We start from the raw sequence: 19955 nt of genomic DNA, 5'->3' as shown, positions 1-19955 counted from the left end.
TGACTATCGCCCCGTAGCCCTCACCTCAGTAGTGATGAAGTGCTTCGAACGCCTGGTCAGAGACTTCATCATTTCTTCACCACCAGACACACTGGACCCACTACAGTTCGCTTACCGTCCAAATCGTTCTACAGACGATGCCATCTGTCATCTCCTCCACACATCACTCACTCACTTGGACACTAGAAGGGGGAATTATGTTAAAATGCTCTTCATCGACTACAGCTCTGCATTTAATACCATAATTCCCTCCACACTCACCACCAAACTGGAGCACCTGGGACTGAGCTCAGTGCCAGTGCCAGTGGATCTCCAACTTCTTAACTGGCAGACCACAGGCAGTAAGGATGGGCGGACATGTCTCAACACCCACCACTCTCAGCACTGGAGCCCCCCAGGGGTGTGTTCTAAGCCCCCTGCTGTACTCTTTGTACACATACGACTGTGTGGCCAGTACCAGCTCCACCACCATCATTAAGTTTGCTGACGATACCGTCATGGTGGGCCTGATCTCTGACAACAACGAGGCGGCCTACTTAAAGGAGGTCAGGAATCTGGAGACCTGGTGCAAGAGGAACAACCTCCTTATAAACGTCAGCAAAACGAAGGAGTTTATACAGGGTATCTGCAGGTTTAAAGGAGCCAAATTTAAGACTTTTTAAGACCTTTTTAAGGCCACTTTGACCAAATTTAAGCTATTTTTAAAATTAAATTTAAGCTATAATTTCCAGCTATTGCCTAGAAACGGTGCTAACCACGTCGCAAACGTGGGATTAGCCATCCAGTTACCATTAAACTCGCACTTCCCCATGGCGCAAGCTCCCACTAGCTTAACCAGCTAATGTGCTCATCTAAAAATAGCCCCCTTTCACAACCAACTGAACGTGTACGGTTCTGCTTACGCCAACATCGTACACAAAAAATGCAGAACACTAGAAATTCACGAACATTTTATAGAAATAAAATAATCTTGTTTATTTGGTCTTTGGTCATTTAAGACCTTTGGAAACTGGATTTAAGGATTATTTGTCATTTTTAAGGATTTTCAAGGCCTTAAATTTGGAAAAGCAAATTTAAGACTTTTTAAGACTTTTCAAGGACCCGCGGATACCCTGTGATAGTGAACTTCAGCACAAAGCAGGAGAGGAACTACCAGATCCCCGTCATCAACGAGTGCCCAGTGGAGAGAGTGAGCAGCTTCAAATACCTCGGTGTTCACATCACGCAGGACCTGTCATGGTCCTGTCACATCAACAGCATGGTGAAAAAGGCCCGGCAGCGTCTCTACTACCTCAGACGCTTGAGAGACTTCCGACTGCCCCCCAGGGTGCTCAGGAACTTCTACTCGTGCACCATAGAGAGCATCCTGACGGGGAACATCATAACCTGGTTCGGGAACAGCACCATGCAGGACAGACGAGCTCCACAGAGGGTTATTCGATCAGCTGTGCGCACCATCCGCTCCGAGCTCCCTGACCTGCACTCGATCTACAGCAGGCGGTGCTGGACCAAGGCCAGGAAGATTGTGAAGGACCTCAGCCATCCAAATAACAGACTGTTCGCTCTGTTGAGGTCAGGGAAGCGATTCCTCTCCCTGAAGACCAATACAGAGAGGCTGAGGAGGAGTTTCTTCCCGCAGGCGATACGATCTTTAAACCACACCACCACATATTCAGTGCACACACACATGGTTCTCACACACACTGAACAGTCTGGACTTTGCTTAAGCACAGTTGCACTACAAAGTCACTAAAATGTGTTTGCACAACTCTGGACATTATATATATATATTTTTCATTTCCATTTAATACTTGTTTAGCCGCTGTTTTGTACAGATATTTTTATTTCTTCATACATTCTTATACATTTACATACTGTGTATTTTGTTGTACAGTTACTTTATTCTCAGCTTCAACTTATATATATTTTATCTTATTCCTTCCCAGCTAAATTTACCTTTTATTCTAATTTGTATTGTGTTGTGTATTTTGTTGTAAAACTATTCTATTATTCAACTTTAATTCAGATATATTTTACCTTACTCTTTCCCAGTTAATTTACCCTTCATTTTAATCCATTGTGTCCAGTCTTTTTATTTTCAACTCTTAGGTCACGAGCAGTTGTGTAAGGCATTTCACTGCATTTCGTACTGTGTATGAATGTGTATGTGACAAATAAAATTTGAATTTGATTTGATTTGAATTTGAGTCCAATCATCATACTGAGAGTCAGCTAAGAGCAGAGGCACCAGAGTTCCACACAAATGGGAGACATGCAAAGTAACTGGACTGAGGATGATGTTGGAACAGGATCACAACAAACTCTGGGAGGAGACAGACATGTATTACTGGATGGCAATGTCCAGTCAGGGACTGTGGAAAGCGAGGAGCTACCTTGCATTTCAAGCTCAAATGATGATGAAGATGCTGACATATCACTTCACAGGAGGTATCCTTTCAGAATAAGAAAACCTACATTGAGGTTTACTTACCATAAGTTAGGGCAGCTTGTTATGCCAAATGAATGAGTTAAGAGAGTTTATAGAGAACATGTTTGATCAATAAACTCAGTTCTCATGCAGTTTTGCTATTTTCCTGTCATGGGTTCAAATATTTTGCTACAGTTTTGTTTAGGATTCTGGTCAGCATGTTAGAGAATAGTGGTACTTGTGAGGTCAGTTTAAACATTTTCTTTAAGGTTAAGTATACTTCTATGTGAGTACCTTACTCTCAGAAGAGATTGCAGATATTGATGCTACAGGCGAATCAAGTGGTGGATAGTCATCGTGCACAATGACATCAACTGCGGAAATATGACATTAACGGGAGATATGTGTCATATTTTAAGACTGGATACAGCATGGCATCTCTTTCTACAAATGAACTCTGACTCCTGATTAGATGTACTCTGCATAAATGTAAAGCATTTGAAGGATATGTGAACTGATTATTACACTGTGTTAGTGTTCGGTACTTGAATGTCGGGATGACATTACATTTTTGAGGGGAGAGTGTGAGAGAGTGGAGATGGCCCCCCCCTCTCTCTTTAATTTGTTTGACTTCATTTCATGTCACTACTAACCTTTTAGAAAGTTCATTATAGCTCGACTTCTCCCTGTGAACTAAGTTAATGAGTAAACGATGCAGTAACAACATTTCGCCACAAAGGGGCACAACGGTCACAGCGAGTACAGCTGACTCAACGGTTCTACGGTTAATTCAGTGCTGTTTCAAGACGCTGCTCGTTGCGCTGTCGTCTGTTGAAGACACTGCTCGTTGCACTGTCGTCTGTGTTAACAGGTAAAAATGCACAAATAGCACAATAACAGCAATGAAGGAGATTGGTTAGAAGTCCGGGGTAATGAGGGGAATGTTGGCCGTCTATCTCTATGTTTGTTTTGTAAAATTTTAGTTTTATGTGGTAGCGTGAGTAAGCTAACAGCTAAGCTAACTTTTACCAGTTGTGCCAGGACTTACTGATGCTGCTATAAATTTTGTGTGCTTGAAAGGAGTGAGCTGTATCTGACTTATTTTTATTTAGGTCAAGCTAAGGATGTGAATGTTTATGTTAAGCGTTAAACGGTTAATCCAGTGCTGTTTGACTGTTGGAGAAGACGCTGCTCATTGCGCTCTCGTCTGTTAACAGCCAAAGATGGAATAAAACCCGCAACAAAACACACTGACTATTCATGTGTGCAACACGTACGTAAAAAGTTTAGATTTGTATGATGGAGAACGTGTGTTTGTGTGGCAGCCAGAAGACACTTCGGTTGTATTTGTGAAGGCTCTCGCCCTCCTTGACCGACCCTCAGCAGCGTATGTGATGGAAGTCAACCCATCTGTTATTTTAGGCTGAGAGCCGTAATCCCACCCGCCTACCTCTGCTGTAGATTGGCAGTGACATCTCAACAACACAGGTGGCCTGGACATGACACACACACACGCACGCACGCACACACACACACACACACGCACGCACACACACACACACACACACACACACACACACACACACACACACACACACACACACACACACACACACACACAGAAAATGTCACTGGAGGACATGCCAAAGAGTAAACGTCTGAGATTTACCTACAGCTTCACCTGCTGATCTTTAAAACGTTTGAACTAAAATGTGTCACCGACTATTTCACACATCATAAATCATCTATTACTCACATCTATTACTATGTGTTGGCCAGTTTAATCCTGTAGTGTGTACAAGTCATTGGTAAGACCGGCCATGAGTTAATTTAGTTTGTCATCTTTGGTTCTGCTGACTCATTGTAAATGGCAGATGTCAGTTTCATGTCCACAAAGGTCAGCTTCTTCTTTTCTTAAATGGTAACTTTGCTCCAAAAACAGAAGCCTGTGAAGTCATCCTGACAGGTCTCTTTCATACATTTTTGTAAATAAGTTAGCTGTGGTCTCTGGTATGAGTAAAGAACTCTTGTGCTCTAAAGATAGAAGATTGTCATTATATGATTTTCCCTTGTGCAGTCGTCTGTTACGGCTGATTTTTTTGTTGTACTTTCTGCTTCCTGGTTCGCTGAACAACATGAATCTTCTGTTAAGTTTGTTAATGAAACTCAGATAACTGTAAAACATGTTGGTCTGGGTAGAAAATTTAAATAGCACAGGCCTGAACGTCCACCATGTTGTATATTTGCTGATGCTATCGGCTTAGCTTCTACTAGCCGAGATGTGCTCTGCTCTCTCCATTCTGTAGGCGGTCCCAAGCCAAGGTGGTTGAGGCCACGAATACTAATTTTCCCAGTGACGTGGGAGAGACGGGCTTTTTGTGACTCGCTCATTTTTTCTATTTCCTTTCTGCGGTTAATGCAGGTGATAGTGGTCCGTCATATACAAAAATAAAATGAAAGGAATAACGGTTGTTAAGGATGTACTTTTACCAAAACTTCTTTAACCGCCTTTTGACGGCCCTCAACAGTTAATAGCCGGTTAATCGAAAAAACACCCCTCCCCCCACAGTGCATTCTAGAGGCCCCGGTTTAAAAAAAAAGTCTTCTTACATTTAACTTAATATTTACACTGGCGTTTCTTTATTTTACTAGACAAATTAGGATTCAGACACAAGGAGCAGCACAGCACACTGACCTTTTGCTGGTCTTGGTTTGCTGCGTTGTGTTGTGCCAGGCTCAGTGCTTTGATGTGAGGCTTATTGTGTCCCAAGAATTAAATAACTAAGAATAAACAGCTCCAACGCTGCCTTACTGTTAACCGCTTCGCGTTTGAGCGCATTTGTTTGGTCATGTGACAAGCTCATTTCTTCTTTTAAGGTCACCCAGGAAACATATTTGATAGCGGCCCTCTTCCCCCTTCTGGTGGCACAAAATATAGTGCACCCAGCGCAGCAGAAGAACTTGAAGCAGTTAACTGGGCAAAGCTAGTTTACCTGGTTACAACTTTAACAACAATTAACCGGTTAACTACGTACGTCCCTGACAGTTGTAACAGGAAATTACTGCTCAGTTGATGCAGCAACATTAAAGTTGAGAAAAAGAAAGGGTAAAAGTGTAGAAAAACAAAATATTGACTCAAAGTGCCGGCAGACTTTTGTGCAGTACATTATGGAGGAAACAACAGATTTTTTTTTTTACATTTGCATGCTTGATTTTTAACTATTGTTTGTATTATTACGCTGACATCTCAGCATTAACGCACCATTTTTGTACATAGTAGAGGCAGAACACTACAGCAGTCCGTGAACAAATACCGTAAATCCTCTAATACAGGCCCGGGCCTGTATTTGACTCAAGCTCATCAAGCTCCAGGCCTTTATTGGAAGGAGGGCCAGTATTAGAGGCAGGCCTCTATTTCTATTTGAGCAAAATTAACTAATGGTTTGCTGGAGTTTTTGACAATTAAAATTGTGCCCACATTTTCAAAGTTAAACACATTTCTTTTAACAACGGTAGTTTCTGCTTCAGCCCTCTCCCCCCTCCCCCCGCGCAGCAGCCGCAAACTCACTGATGCGCCTGCAGCCTCTCGGAGTTCCTGCTGCTCTAAACATTAAAATAATTATTTCATTTTCTGTTCCTCACTTCTGATTACCTTCAATGGTGTCTGTATGTTGCAACAGCAGGTACAAAAACTAACTTGTTTTTATTTGACTATTTTTCTGTCCTGTCTGTTTATTATCTTCCTGCATCTCCTCTCAATCCTAAAGAAAAACTGCTGCCTGGGTTCATATATATTCACCTTATGAGTTACCTTTGAACTGCAGTTCTAAAATATCTACCGACCGCAAAAACAGCGGAGCGCTTGCTGTTTGGCGGCCGTATCAGTGATCAGTGCGTTGGAGGACAAGTTGATGCGCGCACCGCCCCGCTCCACAGCATGCAGCGAAACGCATCAGGCGCAAATAAAAGACAGAAAACATTAAAGGAAATGAACCGACATGAACGATCGCGTGTCAGTACCTACGGTCTGGCACAGCGCATTGCTGATCACAGAGAATGTGATCATACGATAATTCAATAGGGAGCGTGGTTTCACAGACGCGGAAGTGATAGCGTCGGTGAAACGCCGGCTGCTCTAGGAAACCCCCGAGCGTTCGAGCGTCAACGAAGTGACACGGAAATGCCTGGCTTTCCAGAAGTAAGTAAGATAACTTACTATGAGCTGATAGTTCGTTGGATTGATCGGTAGGTTGGAAACTCTGATCATGAATCTGAAGAAACGATGACTGAGCTGTAAAGGCGACTTCCGTTTATAGCCGCGGTTTGTGACGTAGGTGCGACGTGGAGGGAATCCCCGCGAGGGGCATGCTGGGAGTCCCTACTTCGCGGATTTTCACCTATCGCGGCCAGGTCTGGAACGCATCTACCGCGATAAACGAGGGATTACTGTAGTTCATACACCCCCTACTGCTGCTCCCCAGAGTGTTCTGCAGCATAATCAGCATGTTCTCTTTGAACTTGATAGTGTAATGACCTGGCTGGGGTTGTAAGCCAGGTGCATTCTGGGTATTGTGTTATATGTGTTTCCTATCGTTCTGCTAGTTCCTATGTGCTGATTTGCGTGTTGTGTGAGTGTTATGTAAGCCACAGGGAAGGTGATGTGTGTTCTGTGGAGCGGGTTGAATTAGCATGGTTAAATGACACCGTGACTCTGTGTGGTAGGAGCGTGATAGAGGATCGTGTCTGAAGCGTTATAAAGCTTGAAGAAAAAGCCTAATAAATGTCTGCGTGAATCCCTACTGCCCCCTGCTGGTTGATTTAGGGACTATAACCCTGCCGCTGGGACGCTTGTACTTGCTTGTTACCACATTCCATCCGGCCACAATAAGAGACCGGCCATTATTTACCTCCGCTGACTCTGACACCGGCCAAAATTGGAGACCCGGCCTTTAATTGAATACCAGCCTGTATTAGAGGATTTACGGTATTTCAGATGTCTTTTATGATTAATGAGTGTAATTAGATTATCGTCCTCTTCAGCAGAAGTTTTGTTTCCTATTTGCTGACTCAGGCTTCCACATCCTCCTTTCTTTCAGTTTTATTTCCTTTCTTGTCCTCCTCACACTCGTTACAAAGCTCTGGTGCAATCAATCATGGCGGTGAAAAGTGAGATGTTGAGCCTTCTTTGTGATACTCGTTGAAGGTATAGTTAATTCTTCTTTTCGAGAGTCACACACTTGGCAGAAGCCCTGTAAAGGTCTAGATCTCTGAAGTTATTAGCTCACATTGCTTAGAGTGAATTTCTCTTTCAGGTTGTCAGGTAGAAAAAGTCTGTATTAGAAGATGGAAGAAGTGGTTTTTAATAAATATTTTGTTAAGGGAGACGTATTATAGCAACAAGATGGCTCAGAGGCTGATGTGTAGGGTGGAGTTCTCCTTTCAGCATCCGTAGTATGACACCAAGTAAGGTTGGACCATGATAAAAATAGTTAAAATAGGTGAATTTCTTTGGTTAAGGTTCACTCTGTATGAATGTGTTTAGTGTTTAGAGGAAGAATGAGGCTGATGATGCTAGCGGGTCCTGTTGTGGAGTGTGTATAGTAGCATAGGCGTCATTTTAACTGGGGACGCCGGGGACATGTCCCCGGCAAAATTTGTGATTGGCAGCTGTGTCCCCCCACTTTCAAAAACGCCTGCTGATGAGGATTTTTGTTTTACCAGCTCAGATCTTATACCAGGGGTCGGCAACCTATTCCCATCAAAGAGCCATTATTACTCATTTCCCACAGTAATTCTGGACGGACCTTAATAAGCAGTGACTTAAGTGAAGCAGGCAGGTCGCGCTAGAAAATTTAGTTTAAAAAGGCGTCATAAATGTGTTCCCCCGTCATTTTTATTTATACAATATGAAGTAAAAACTCACAATTTAATTTTCATTCATTTGTCATTAATATGTAGTCTACACCCGTGCGTTAAGTGGACCATCTTCCAGTAAACGCAAAGCATCCAGTCCACCTCTCCAAATGCGTAAAATGTGCATCAGCCGCTAGTTAGGCGTGCCGCGCGCACCATCAGCTGTCAGCCCAGACAAGAGCAGAGCAAATAGAGAAAGAATAGAGGATAATTGTGTCTGGATGTGGATGGAGATTACATTTTACAGCAGCCTGATCATCATTTAAATACGTAAACTATCACCTGTCTTCTAGTCCACGCTATCAGCATTATTTTAATTGGTGTGTGTGTGTGTGTTTTCCACTTCAAACACTGGTCTAACCAACCAGACCAGCGTGTCCAGTAACACATTAATGTTACAATTAAACAGTTTCACTTCATGTAGGCTAGGAACATTCCACCTGCCGTGGCCCGACCGCTTCTGCTCCACATAAACTTTGTGCGTGATCAAATGTCTCTACGCGTCATGCGTCTTCATATTAGAGACGGGAACAAGCGCTGTTCAGCCAAAGTTTCATAATTTCATAAAAAGAACATTTTTCCAAGTGACACATCCCTCAGAGAGACCGGGTTTCCAGAACGCTTCAGTGGGAGGAAATCTTATCGCATTTATCCGTCAATATGTGGCAAGGTGGAGAAACGAGGGCCCGGGCGGGATTCGATCCCCAGACTCCCGGGTGAGAGTCATACGCTCTAACCAGTCAGCCAAAGGTACAACCCCTTGGCTAAGTAGCCAGGGCGCATTACAAGGGCGTCAGTTTGTTTTCAGAATTGCTGGGGACAATAACCACACACTTGAGTGGTGTTTAAAAATTGCTGGGGACAATATAGGCTAGCACAGGGGTCGGCGGCTCTGTAGCCGCATGCGGCTCTTCCATCCATCTGATGCGGCTCTCTGTGCTCTTAAAATAATGAATTGATATTTAAATAAAAAGCTTTATATTTTACTGCATTAATTTTACATCTGTATGCTAATTCTAAATGTAAAGATTATCTGCGTAAACCTGAACAGTTCCGACCCGGTCTTACTGTGAGACCGGGTTGACGCGTCACGCTTGTGCGTAATCATATGCGCTTCCTGAGCTGGAGGATGTCAGATTCTGGGATTCTCCTCAGACGGCTCCTGGATGCGTCGCCACATTGGAGACAGGAACAAGCACTATTCAGCCAAAGTTTCATAATCAGGGAACATTTTCTAAGTGACAAGTCTCTGAGAGACAGGGTTTGGAAAACACTCGCTTCAGTGGGAGGAACCTTTCACATGCGCTCTGGTTCTGAGAGCCTGGATTTGTATTCTGAACAGTCTAAACATGTTTTTAAAAGAAACGTAAGACAAAAGTGGCACCTGCTCAGTAAAACCACCAACAGGGTGAAAAATATCAAAATATTGAAGGCAGAGACGGGCTACAACTTCTGGATCATCTTTATATAAATATTTTTATTGATTATCGTCTTATGAAAGATAACTTTGACGTACACGAGCGACCAGGCGCGTTGCAAGATTTTCAAAAGTGTGGGAGATGTTGTCTGTGCCTAAAATAATTTGATGTTATTCACCTTGTTATAACCCTTGTTTCCATAATAGCGGAGCAGGTGCGAATTTTAGAGCGTCACGCATGTCTCCGTTTTAAACATGTTTAAACTGTTCAGAATACAAATCAGGCTCTGTCTCGTTAGATTGGTGTAACTAAAGTTTGTACTGAATGAAACTTTAGTTTAAACCATGTTGAAAAGAAAAGGATCCGATTAAATCGTTTCCCCTCATTTACAGTCACGACGTACAGCGCAGTGCGCGTGGCTCTGGGGTTAATCAAGTTTAATTGTTTCTCTTTGCAACAATCTTCACAAGAAGGCAAAACAGTTAAATGGCAGGTTACAGATATTTCCATTTGACTGTATTTTGATGGATAAACTCAAGGATGCTGGCTGTTTTGAAAGAATTACCCCAGCGCACACTGATGCGCATGGATGAGCTTGGAAAAATGTTCTTTTTATGAAATTATGAAACTTTGGCTGAACAGCGCTTTTTCCCGTCTCTAATATGGAGACGCATGACGCATCCAGTCTGAGGCAGAATCGCCTCTTCAGCTCAGAAAGCACCTGTAGAGACATTTGATTACGCACAAAGTTTATGTGGAGCAGAAGCGGTCGGGCCACAGCAGGTGAAACGTTCCTAGCCTACATGAAGTGAAACTGTTTAATTGTAACATTAATGTGTTACTGGACACGCTGGTCTGGTTGGTTAGACCAGTGTTGGAAGTGGAAAACACACACACACACACACACACACACACACACACACACACACACACACACACACACACACACACACACACACACACACACACACACACACACACACACACACACCAATTAAAATAATGCTGATAGCATGGACTAGAAGACAGGTGATGGTTTTATTTAAATGATGATCAGGCTGCTGTACAATGTAATCTCCATCCACATCCAGACACAATTATCCTCTATTCGCTCTGCTCTCGTCTGGACTGATGTAGCTGACGGTGCGCGCGGCGCGCCTAAAGCCTGATTTATGCTTCTCCGTCTGCGTCAGTGTGGAGACACGCAACGTCATTATCCGTCCTTGCGTAGGGCTCCGGCAGGCCCGCAAGTACGTACAGAGTCGAGCCCACTTTTTTAAACATCCGTCGAATGAGACGGATTACGCAAGCTTGTGATTGGTCAGGACGCCGCTGTTGTTTACAGCGCCGCCATTGCAAAGCGAGCCGAGGATAACTAGCGGCAGACACAGAGAAGCTTGAAGAATACCTCGCGAAAAAACTCTAAAAATATGAACGTTTCATCCTCCCGTGACTGGAGGAGTGAAAAGATGCGCAGCAAGTGTTTTATTTGTGGACGGAAATGACAGGAAACGTGGGTTTAGAGGTGGGGAGCGCATGAAGCGGTGGGAGAATGAGAGACAAATATGTCCGTGTTAAAAGTCTCTTATATACACAAAAAACACAATATAAACACACTATCTTGGACCGATACATGACAGGATACCACAGAACAGCGCTATGCCCTCTGCTGTCCTGCCGGGCAATTGCTTTGCAACACTCTCCAGGAGACGGAGAAGCATGAGAGCAAAACGCTTCCGTCAGTCCGTGCGTGTCTGTCCCTTGCGGAGCTGACGGAGAAGCATAAACCAGGCTTAACGGCTGTGGTGCACATTTTACGCATTTGGAGAGATGGGATGCTTTGCGTTTACTAGAAGATGGTCCACTTAACGCACGGGTGTAGACTACATATTAATGACAAATGAATGAAAATTAAATTGGGAGTTTTTACTTCATATTTTAGAAATAAAAATGACGGGGGAACACATTTATGACGTATTTTTAAACGAAATTTTCTAGCGCGACCTGCCTGCTTCACTTAAGCCACTGCTTATTAAGGTCCGTCCAGAATTACCGTGGCCCACCCAAAAATGAAAACCTGGCGCCGCGCCTGTTATAAACCTCTGCAAATTGTTGATCTTCACGTTATCAAACTCAGACTTTGTACAGCTAATGTCAAGATGTAAAATGATGAATTCAGTCGAGCTCTTCCGTCCCTCCCTCTCCTGCTCTCCTGGAAACCCGACATCGGCTGTCAGAAGCGGGAGGTGAAGAAGGAGATGAGGCAAACAGAGTGAGTGCGACATAAAGAAACCAGACTGGTGTGGAGGTGAGCAAAACAGCTGGAAAAGTGTGGGTGTTGAATCCCCCACGGGTGCGACGCCCATGCGAGCGACCATTACCTGCTGCTGTCACCTGGTTGTGAGCAGCTCTCTGCTGTCTGAGGGTAGGCCCCGCCCACAACGCCGCGGCTGCTGCGGTGTTTTCTTTACTGTGAGAAACGGGTAATAATGGCTCTTTGATGGGAACAGGTTGCCGACCCCTGGTATAAGATCTCAGCTGGTAAAACAAAAATCCTCATCAGCAGGCTTTTTTGAAAGTGGGGGGGACACAGCTGCCAATCACAAATTTTGCCGGGGACATGTCCCCGGCGTCCCCGGTTAAAATGACGCCTATGGCGCATTATCTATCGGGACACTGTGACAGGACACTCACACTGCCACACCTGATTATGAAACTTTGGCTGAATAGTGCTTGTTCCTGTCTCCAATGTGGCGACGCATCCAGGAACCTGTCTGAGGAGAAGCCCACAATCTGACATCCTCCAGCTCAGAATGCGCCGATATGATTACGCACAAGCGTGACGCATCAACCCGGTCTCAGAGTAAGACCGGGTTGGACCTGTTCAGGTTTACGCAGACAGTCTTTACATTTAGAATTGGCATACAGATGTAAAATTAATGCAGTAAAATATAAAGCTTTTTATTTAAACATCCATTCATTATTTTACAAGCACAGAGAGCGCATCAGATGGATGGAAGAGCCGCATGCGGCTCCAGAGCCGCCGACCCCTTTGCTAGCCTACTTTATTGTCCCCAGCAATTTTTAAACCCCACTCAAGTGTATGGTTATTGTCCCCAGCAATTCTGAAAACAAACTGACGCCGTAGGGTTGTCACGGTAACCGGTATAGCGGTAAACCCCGGTAAAAAAGTTGACAATAAAAATAACCGTCCAGTTTTAAAAAAACTAAATTAGCTCGGTGGGTTTACCGTGGCCGCGGTTTCGGCGCGGTGACCCTTACCAGCCACCGTCGCTTCAGCTGAAGTTCCCGCGGCGCGCACACGCACTTTTTAGTTTGCAATGGCACCAAAACTTTGAAGCTGAAATAATGGCCGAAGGAGGAGACGGCAGCGCCCAGGACATCCATCAGCCCTCAAAGAAGACTAAATAGGAAGTATGGGCATATTTTGATTTCTGAAAAAATGTTGAGGGACAGTTAATAGAAGATGGCTATCCCGTTTGCAGAACGTGCAGGAAACAAGTGTCTGCAAAAGGCAGCAACACTTCAAATCTAATGGCACATCTGCGTGACCATCACCCACGTCTCTACAGCCAGTGTAAGGTAAGTTAACATTAGCATTTTAGCTTAAATGCATGACGTGAGGACTTTTGGTTGAGGGAGAATGCAACGAGTCACTATAGACTGCAGCCGCAGCGTCCTCTGCCAGCATTTAAACCGTGTCACGGACACCCTGTTGCTGGATGAAGCATCTTATTTGTTGATGATGAAGAGAAATATACAATTAGTTCCTTGTCATTGATTTGTTTACTTATTCAATGCAATTTATACTTGAACATTTGGATTTGATTACATAGTGTAGTAGTTATTTTAGTAATTTGTTTAAAGTGGCTATTTATTTTAAATACATATTTTTTAAGGTTGACTTGTACAGTGCTCAAGTCAAGTGTGGACTGGAGTTTTAGATTTTCATTTTGAAAATGAAGAAAACAAGTATATGAGAAAACAAGTGGTGTTTCTTTGATTTGTTTACATATTGTTTATGTTTTGAATGTTTGGATTTGTATAATTTAAACCTGCACTGACTACTGTAACATGTTCCAGAAAAATAAGCTATTTGTTCCTTTACTTGTGAAAAGTTGCACTTTTGCTAAGGCTTTGTGTTATTTTAGGTTTAATAAACACTGTTAAACCTTTTCAAAACTATTTCAGTTTGTGTAGAACAGGACTATCGATGCTTTCTGAACATATGCAACACCGTTTAAAAAATACAGCGATAATACCGAAAACCGTGATAATTTTGGTCACAATAACCGTGAGGTTAAATTTTCATACCGTGACAACCCTAGTGTATAGTGTGTGTTTGTGTCAGGTCAGAGCCTGATTAACGCAGTAGGGCGTAACTGTCGAGTCCAGCTGCTCCCTCCAGAAGTGTGCCATGACACAGCGAGGCCTCCAGTGAAGGACCCACCAGCCAAGAGAAGAACACTGCTCTGAAATTAATAAGACATATGGCGTGTTGAATCCCTTAGCAGTCGCTGACAGCTGTACACAGGTTGTGTGAAAGAGCACACCGGTTTAGAGATTTAGAGGAACAGATCCAAGCTGGCTCGCTTCCCGATTTCTTTCTCTTTCAGTCACCCCGATCTATTCCCAGAGACAACACTGGTGCCGGTGATGCCATCAGCGCGGTCCAGCTCTGCCTCCCAGAAGAAGCAGCGGCGCAGAAGAGGAGGGGACAGTGCTGCCAGGCTCCAGCCTTTGCCCTCAGCCTGTAGGCCAGGCCCCAGCCGAGGCAGCATGAAGGTGGGCATGCGTGTGGTGCGTGGCCTTGACTGGAAGTGGGGAAACCAGGACGACGGAGAGGGGCATGTGGGCACGGTGGTGGAGATCGGTCGGCAGGACAGCACTACGACCCCGGACAAGACGGTGTTGGTTCAGTGGGACAGTGGCACACGGACCAACTATCGTACTGGATCTGAGGGAGCCTACGACCTGCTGCTGTACGATAACGCTCAAATTGGTAAGCAACGTCAGGCTGCAGTAAAAACATTTAACATCATTTATCACTGTGACAAATATAAACAAATACATTGTGTTAAAGGTGTAGCAATCGATGTTTCTGATTAACCGCCCACTCAACGTTCTTTAAAATGCGCATGCACACCCCTCTACCAGTCCGTGGAGAGGGGCGACCCAGGGGCGAGCACGTACGACGGACTCACGCTCGCCAGAATGATTGACAGTTACGCGGACCAATGGTTGACGTGATCCACCCGAAAATAAAAGATCAATTGCTATACCTTTAAATAGACCTTTTATGAAGCAAATAAGGTCTTAGTTGCACAGTTCCTTTAAAATGATCATCAACTGGACGTTCCTGAGCTGTATTTGGTCCATGAGCTCATTCCAGACAGCTTGGGACGTAACAAATACATTTTGAACAATATGACACAGGACTAGTTAGTATCTCTGCTTAGAAACCTTAACCCTAACCCCGCTCTTGTGACCAGGTTTGCAAACTGTTGTGTGGCTGGTTAGCTCAGCAGGCAGTGGGAATCTAATCTCAGCTGACGTCTGCAATGCCTCCTTAAAAAATTTGGTCCTTTAGAATTTTTGTTTATTTAAAAGATCATTTTTAATATCTAACACATGAAGTAAGCTTTTATGCTTGTTTGTATAAATGTAAAATGTTGCCTCATTTATTTCTCTATTAGCTGTAATGATCCTGTTTGTCTTGTGTTCATTCACTGGGTGCATTTATGAGGACTTAGAGCCAATTTTAAAGGCTCGCGTCATCAACCATCCAGTTCTATTTTCAACCTGAATGATACGCTTTAACGTGGGACTCATTAGCATTTAGCTCCATTTAAAACATGTTTCTGCTTCAGAAGCTTGCCTTTCAGTGACTGGACCAAAAGAGTTGTTTTTCATCATCATGTTTGTGCTTCTTTGTTGTTCATTATCATTTATATCAGAATAGAATCAAGAACTTTTTTGAGGTTTTCTTTGCCTCTAGTTGTCATTATTGTAACAAAACATTGCCGTACAAGCTGAGACACAGTTTGAACACGAAGTGTTTCTCTGAGCTTAAAATAGAAACATAAATCTTGTCTTTTGCTTTCCCTTTTCACTTCTTCCTCCTCTGCAGGGGTGCGTCACTCCATTGTCATTTGTGACAGCTGCAAGACGCACGGCATCATGGGAATGAGATGGAAGTGCAAGGTGTGCTTCGGCTACGACCTGTGTACTCAGTGTTACATGAACAAAAAGCACAATCTCAGCCATCCCTTTGAACGTTACGAGACGGCACACTCCCAACCGTGAGTATCGTGGCGCCATTAAAAGCAAATGATTAGATCATAAATATGAGTATAGATATTTATCTTTGAATGCTTTATAAACTATTAATACAAATAATAGCATTAATTGAGGTTAAGAAAGCAATAAAACAGACCAGTTTCTTGCCAAATAATGAGCCTAATCTGTTCTCCTACATATTTCACCTGTAACTGAAACATTTGAGACAATAATATGAACATAATTTAGCATCTAATAATCTACTTTATAAATATTAACAACTGTCAAATGGAGCCATACTGTAAAGCACATATGTCAGAGTCAAGGCCTGGCCCGCGGAGCATTTTTATGTGGCCCGCGAGATAAATATCAAAAATATATTAAAACTGGCCCGCTGGCCGATTTTACCGCAAAGACTTCAACTCCCATGATGCTTTGCGGCGTCAGCGCGGAGCTGACGCGCCCCCTCCTTTGTGTTTTTCCAGCGTCTGCTGCAGGTGTCAGCAGCTCCGCTGTCTCGGACAAACTACGCTCCTCTCACTCAGCGCCAAGTTCACTCAGCTGTTTTCTGACGTTGAAGCCCAGAAACTGAGATTCTAGCCGCTCAGAATGTGTTCACGACTGAAAGAAAAAGTTTTCCAACTAACGTCCAGACAGAGCTGATATAACTCCAGCGAGCAGCGACACGCTCAAACCAGCATGACTCTGTGGTTGTGTTTCCTCCCCGACACACAACAACGTGGTCAAGCTGCTTAGACATGTTCATCAGCACAAACCTATGTGAGCACCTGTTGTCATCTAATGTTGTCATTATTATGATGAAGATGAACAAAACAACAGGAATCTCCTCCTCAGCTCAGATCAACCCCATGATGCAGGTATCTGGCTGGAACAGGTGAGCATCACAGTAAACCAGTGGAGCAAACGGAGCTTTAAATATGTTGGTTTTATGCTCTTTTTCTGCTCCAAAACATGAAAGTTAACAGGTGAGATGTTGCATTTTCATTTCAGATAAAATGATATTTTTATTTTGTTGTTGGCCCGTGAGAAAAGATTTAACCTACAGTAAACAGGAAGTGGAAAGGCTGCAGATAGATGAATAGAATCGAAAATCCCTTTATTGTTCCTCAGTGGGGAAAGCTAGACGTCACAGCAGCAATGACACGTATTACAGGAGAAAAAAAGGAGAATAAAAAATAAAAAAATGAATAAACAAGAAAACATAAATCCTGAATAGATTTATAAAATGCTGATTATACCACAAGTAATGAATACCACTGATGCCTTTTATTTAAAACTGACTTGCTCGTGTGTCATTTGGTTATTCCACATTCAGTGTTAATGCAGAAATAAGTTTGTTTCCAAATTTAAAGGTTCAAAATTGCATATATGTTGATAAAGAAAACGTGCAAATTTGCCGTCACTTTTTCAAAAAATATTAAGTTTGGTCCTCGACTCCGTCCCAGAGTTTCATTTCGGCCCCGTGTGAGTTTGAGTTTGACACCCCTGCTGTAAAGCGTAAAACATGGCACCATTTATTTATGGTCAGTAAACAACTGTAACAATATGTAATGAAATTAAATTACATGTTATTTAATAAGCCATAAGGCGTAGGATTCCATAGGAAATATGAAATCCACCTTATGGATCTGTGAGGTTATTTTAAACCAGAAGATTGGAACTTTTTAATGGAGGGATTAGACAACAGCTTCGTATTCACTCAGAGACAACAGAAGAGAGTCACGTTTAAAAGTTTAAAGATTTATTAAAAACAATTTAAACTAGACTAACTCTAAACATTAAGTGTATGGTGTAACTAAGGTGGATGACGGAGAATGGTGTGAGTGTAATGTTGCTCAGAACCAGCAAATCCGAAGAAGCGATTAGTTCTGATGGAACTGAAGGTGATGGTTCGCGCTAAGCTGAGATTAGGAGATTCACAAAAACATTTGACGCCATTTGTCGGTCTACGAACCCTTGTGGAGGTCCTCGTCTAGATCAGGAGGTGTAGAGGTCCAGCCTGGACGTCTGCAGCCGAAGCTTGTAGAATCAACAGCGGCAGCCCAACCACCAGTCTTGAGATACTTCAGGGTCACGACAGTTTATCTGCGTCTGACAAGACCCAAACCTGGGTCGTGATGGTTCAGCTTTTATTTTGAAAGGAACCGTTGCTTGGTTGGTAAAATGCAACAGATTTATCCAGCTTGTCGTTGGTTCATTTGGTTGAAGAGGAAAGTTACGGATTGGCCACTCCGACAACTTCTCTAGAATGCTTTGAACTGGCGTTAGAGATGACGTGGGCATAGTTTTATACTTTGGATGTTTTGGTTTATGGTCGAATGAAAGGTTGACAGATTTACCAAACACCACCAAAACCATGCCTCTGTCAGATCTGGCAGATTCTGATTGGATCAGTGAAAGTCATGTGTCATGTCTTTTAACGCTATGTGTGATCAGTCCTAGTGAAACATTTAAAGCCATATTACTCATTCTATAGGATTATAATAAAGTAATTAATATTTTGGTTTCACAGATTGGTCACATCTCTTTATTGACTAACACTTGGTTGATTAGCTTTATTAAAATAGAGTTCTTTGATTAATTAAAAGGCGAGAATCCATTCTTCATTCTTCTCTTTCAGCTGAAAAGAAGCAGGTTAGAAGCAAATGCATGAGACCTTGAGGCGATATCTCATGCAGACTAATCCTGAGTCAGAGGGTAGAGGGAAAATGACATTTGGTGGAAAGCAGTCATTTCATGCCGTTACAAATAGGACCGACACTTACTGTTAACAGTATTTTGTACAAATTGTTATGGTAAATGGCCCGTATTTGATATAGCGCCTTCAAGGGTTTTACAACCCCCAAGGCACTTTACAGTGCCTTATTTAGCATTCATAAATATGTAAACAAGCCTTGTGACATTACTTAAAACTATGTGGTACAATGAGGCTCCCTTTTGCCATTTCTACATGTTTAATAGTCATTACAATATATTTTCCAAATAGCAATTATAGATTAAATGTATAGGTGAACATATTTGGCTCATTATTTGGCAAGAAGCCGGTCAGTTTTGTCCCTTTGTCTCCCTTTAATAATATTTAATAATCAGTTTTTAATTATGTGTTTTACAGATGAGTTAATAACATTTCTATTACCTTTTTACTAAGGACACCTTATTACAAAGGGGTGGCAGACTTTTTAACATTTGGTCGTTTCACGTTACATTTAGCTCTTCATTCAGTTTGAGTTTTGTTTTCTACTAAAGCTTTGCTTCATTAGGAGCTGGATAGGCCACGTAAATTTCTTAACATTGATAAATTATTAGCTGTTTGATTAAATCAGTCCATGGAGCAGTTTGGTTTTGCAGTGCAACGTTTAATCAGGTGGTTGTTGTTTCTTTTAGGGTTTATTTAGATGTGTGGCCTAGATTTAATGAATGTTTAATGAGCTGATTCCTAGTGTCCCGCATGTCCAGATTTACTGGAGTGAGTCGTCCCTTCAGAATCTGCTCTTCTGCATCAGTTTACAGTAAAGCTCCAAACTGCTCCGGGCGCCATCTGAATGTCAGCTGGATGGCCTGTTCTCATTTTAACGAGGTGATATGTATGACCCAGATTTCTTCTATAGTTTAGCCTGGTCCTGCTTGTTTTCTCCGGGCCTGGCTGTACAATGAGAGCTGGAAATAGGTGAGGCAATCGTGACTTAATGTGTGCGCCAATTTTAATTTTCTCTTTCCTTCAGAGGATGGAAAAATAGTCTGAATCCAACTAGGATGAAGCAAAAAGAAACTAATTTTGTGGTATTTTATTTTATGGTATGGTATGTACCTAGATATGTTTCTGCACAGTGGATGAGTTAAAGTAAACATGTCTTAGAGCTGAACTTAAACCTGGT

The 19955-nt window shown here is 42.8% G+C and overlaps 1 protein-coding gene across 1 annotated transcript in view; it reads left to right on the top strand.

Annotated features, from left to right (window-relative positions):
- Positions 1–3222: 3222 nt before the first annotated feature.
- LOC107372708 (E3 ubiquitin-protein ligase MIB2-like) overlaps positions 3223–19955 on the top strand; it is a 58042-nt gene continuing 41309 nt past the window's right edge. Inside the window, exons 1-3 of the mRNA XM_070544641.1 lie at positions 3223–3299; positions 14397–14782; positions 15911–16082. Of these exons, the coding sequence (XP_070400742.1) occupies positions 14437–14782; positions 15911–16082 (518 nt within the window). The 5' untranslated portion in view covers positions 3223–3299; positions 14397–14436. The remainder of the gene's footprint in view (positions 3300–14396; positions 14783–15910; positions 16083–19955) is intronic.

This window comes from Nothobranchius furzeri, chromosome 15 (genome assembly GCF_043380555.1).
Source record: "Nothobranchius furzeri strain GRZ-AD chromosome 15, NfurGRZ-RIMD1, whole genome shotgun sequence".
In the NCBI taxonomy this organism is placed as follows: Eukaryota; Metazoa; Chordata; class Actinopteri; order Cyprinodontiformes; family Nothobranchiidae; genus Nothobranchius; species Nothobranchius furzeri.
The sequence above is the reverse complement of the archived record's forward strand: the minus strand, read 5'-3'. Positions and strand labels throughout refer to the sequence as shown.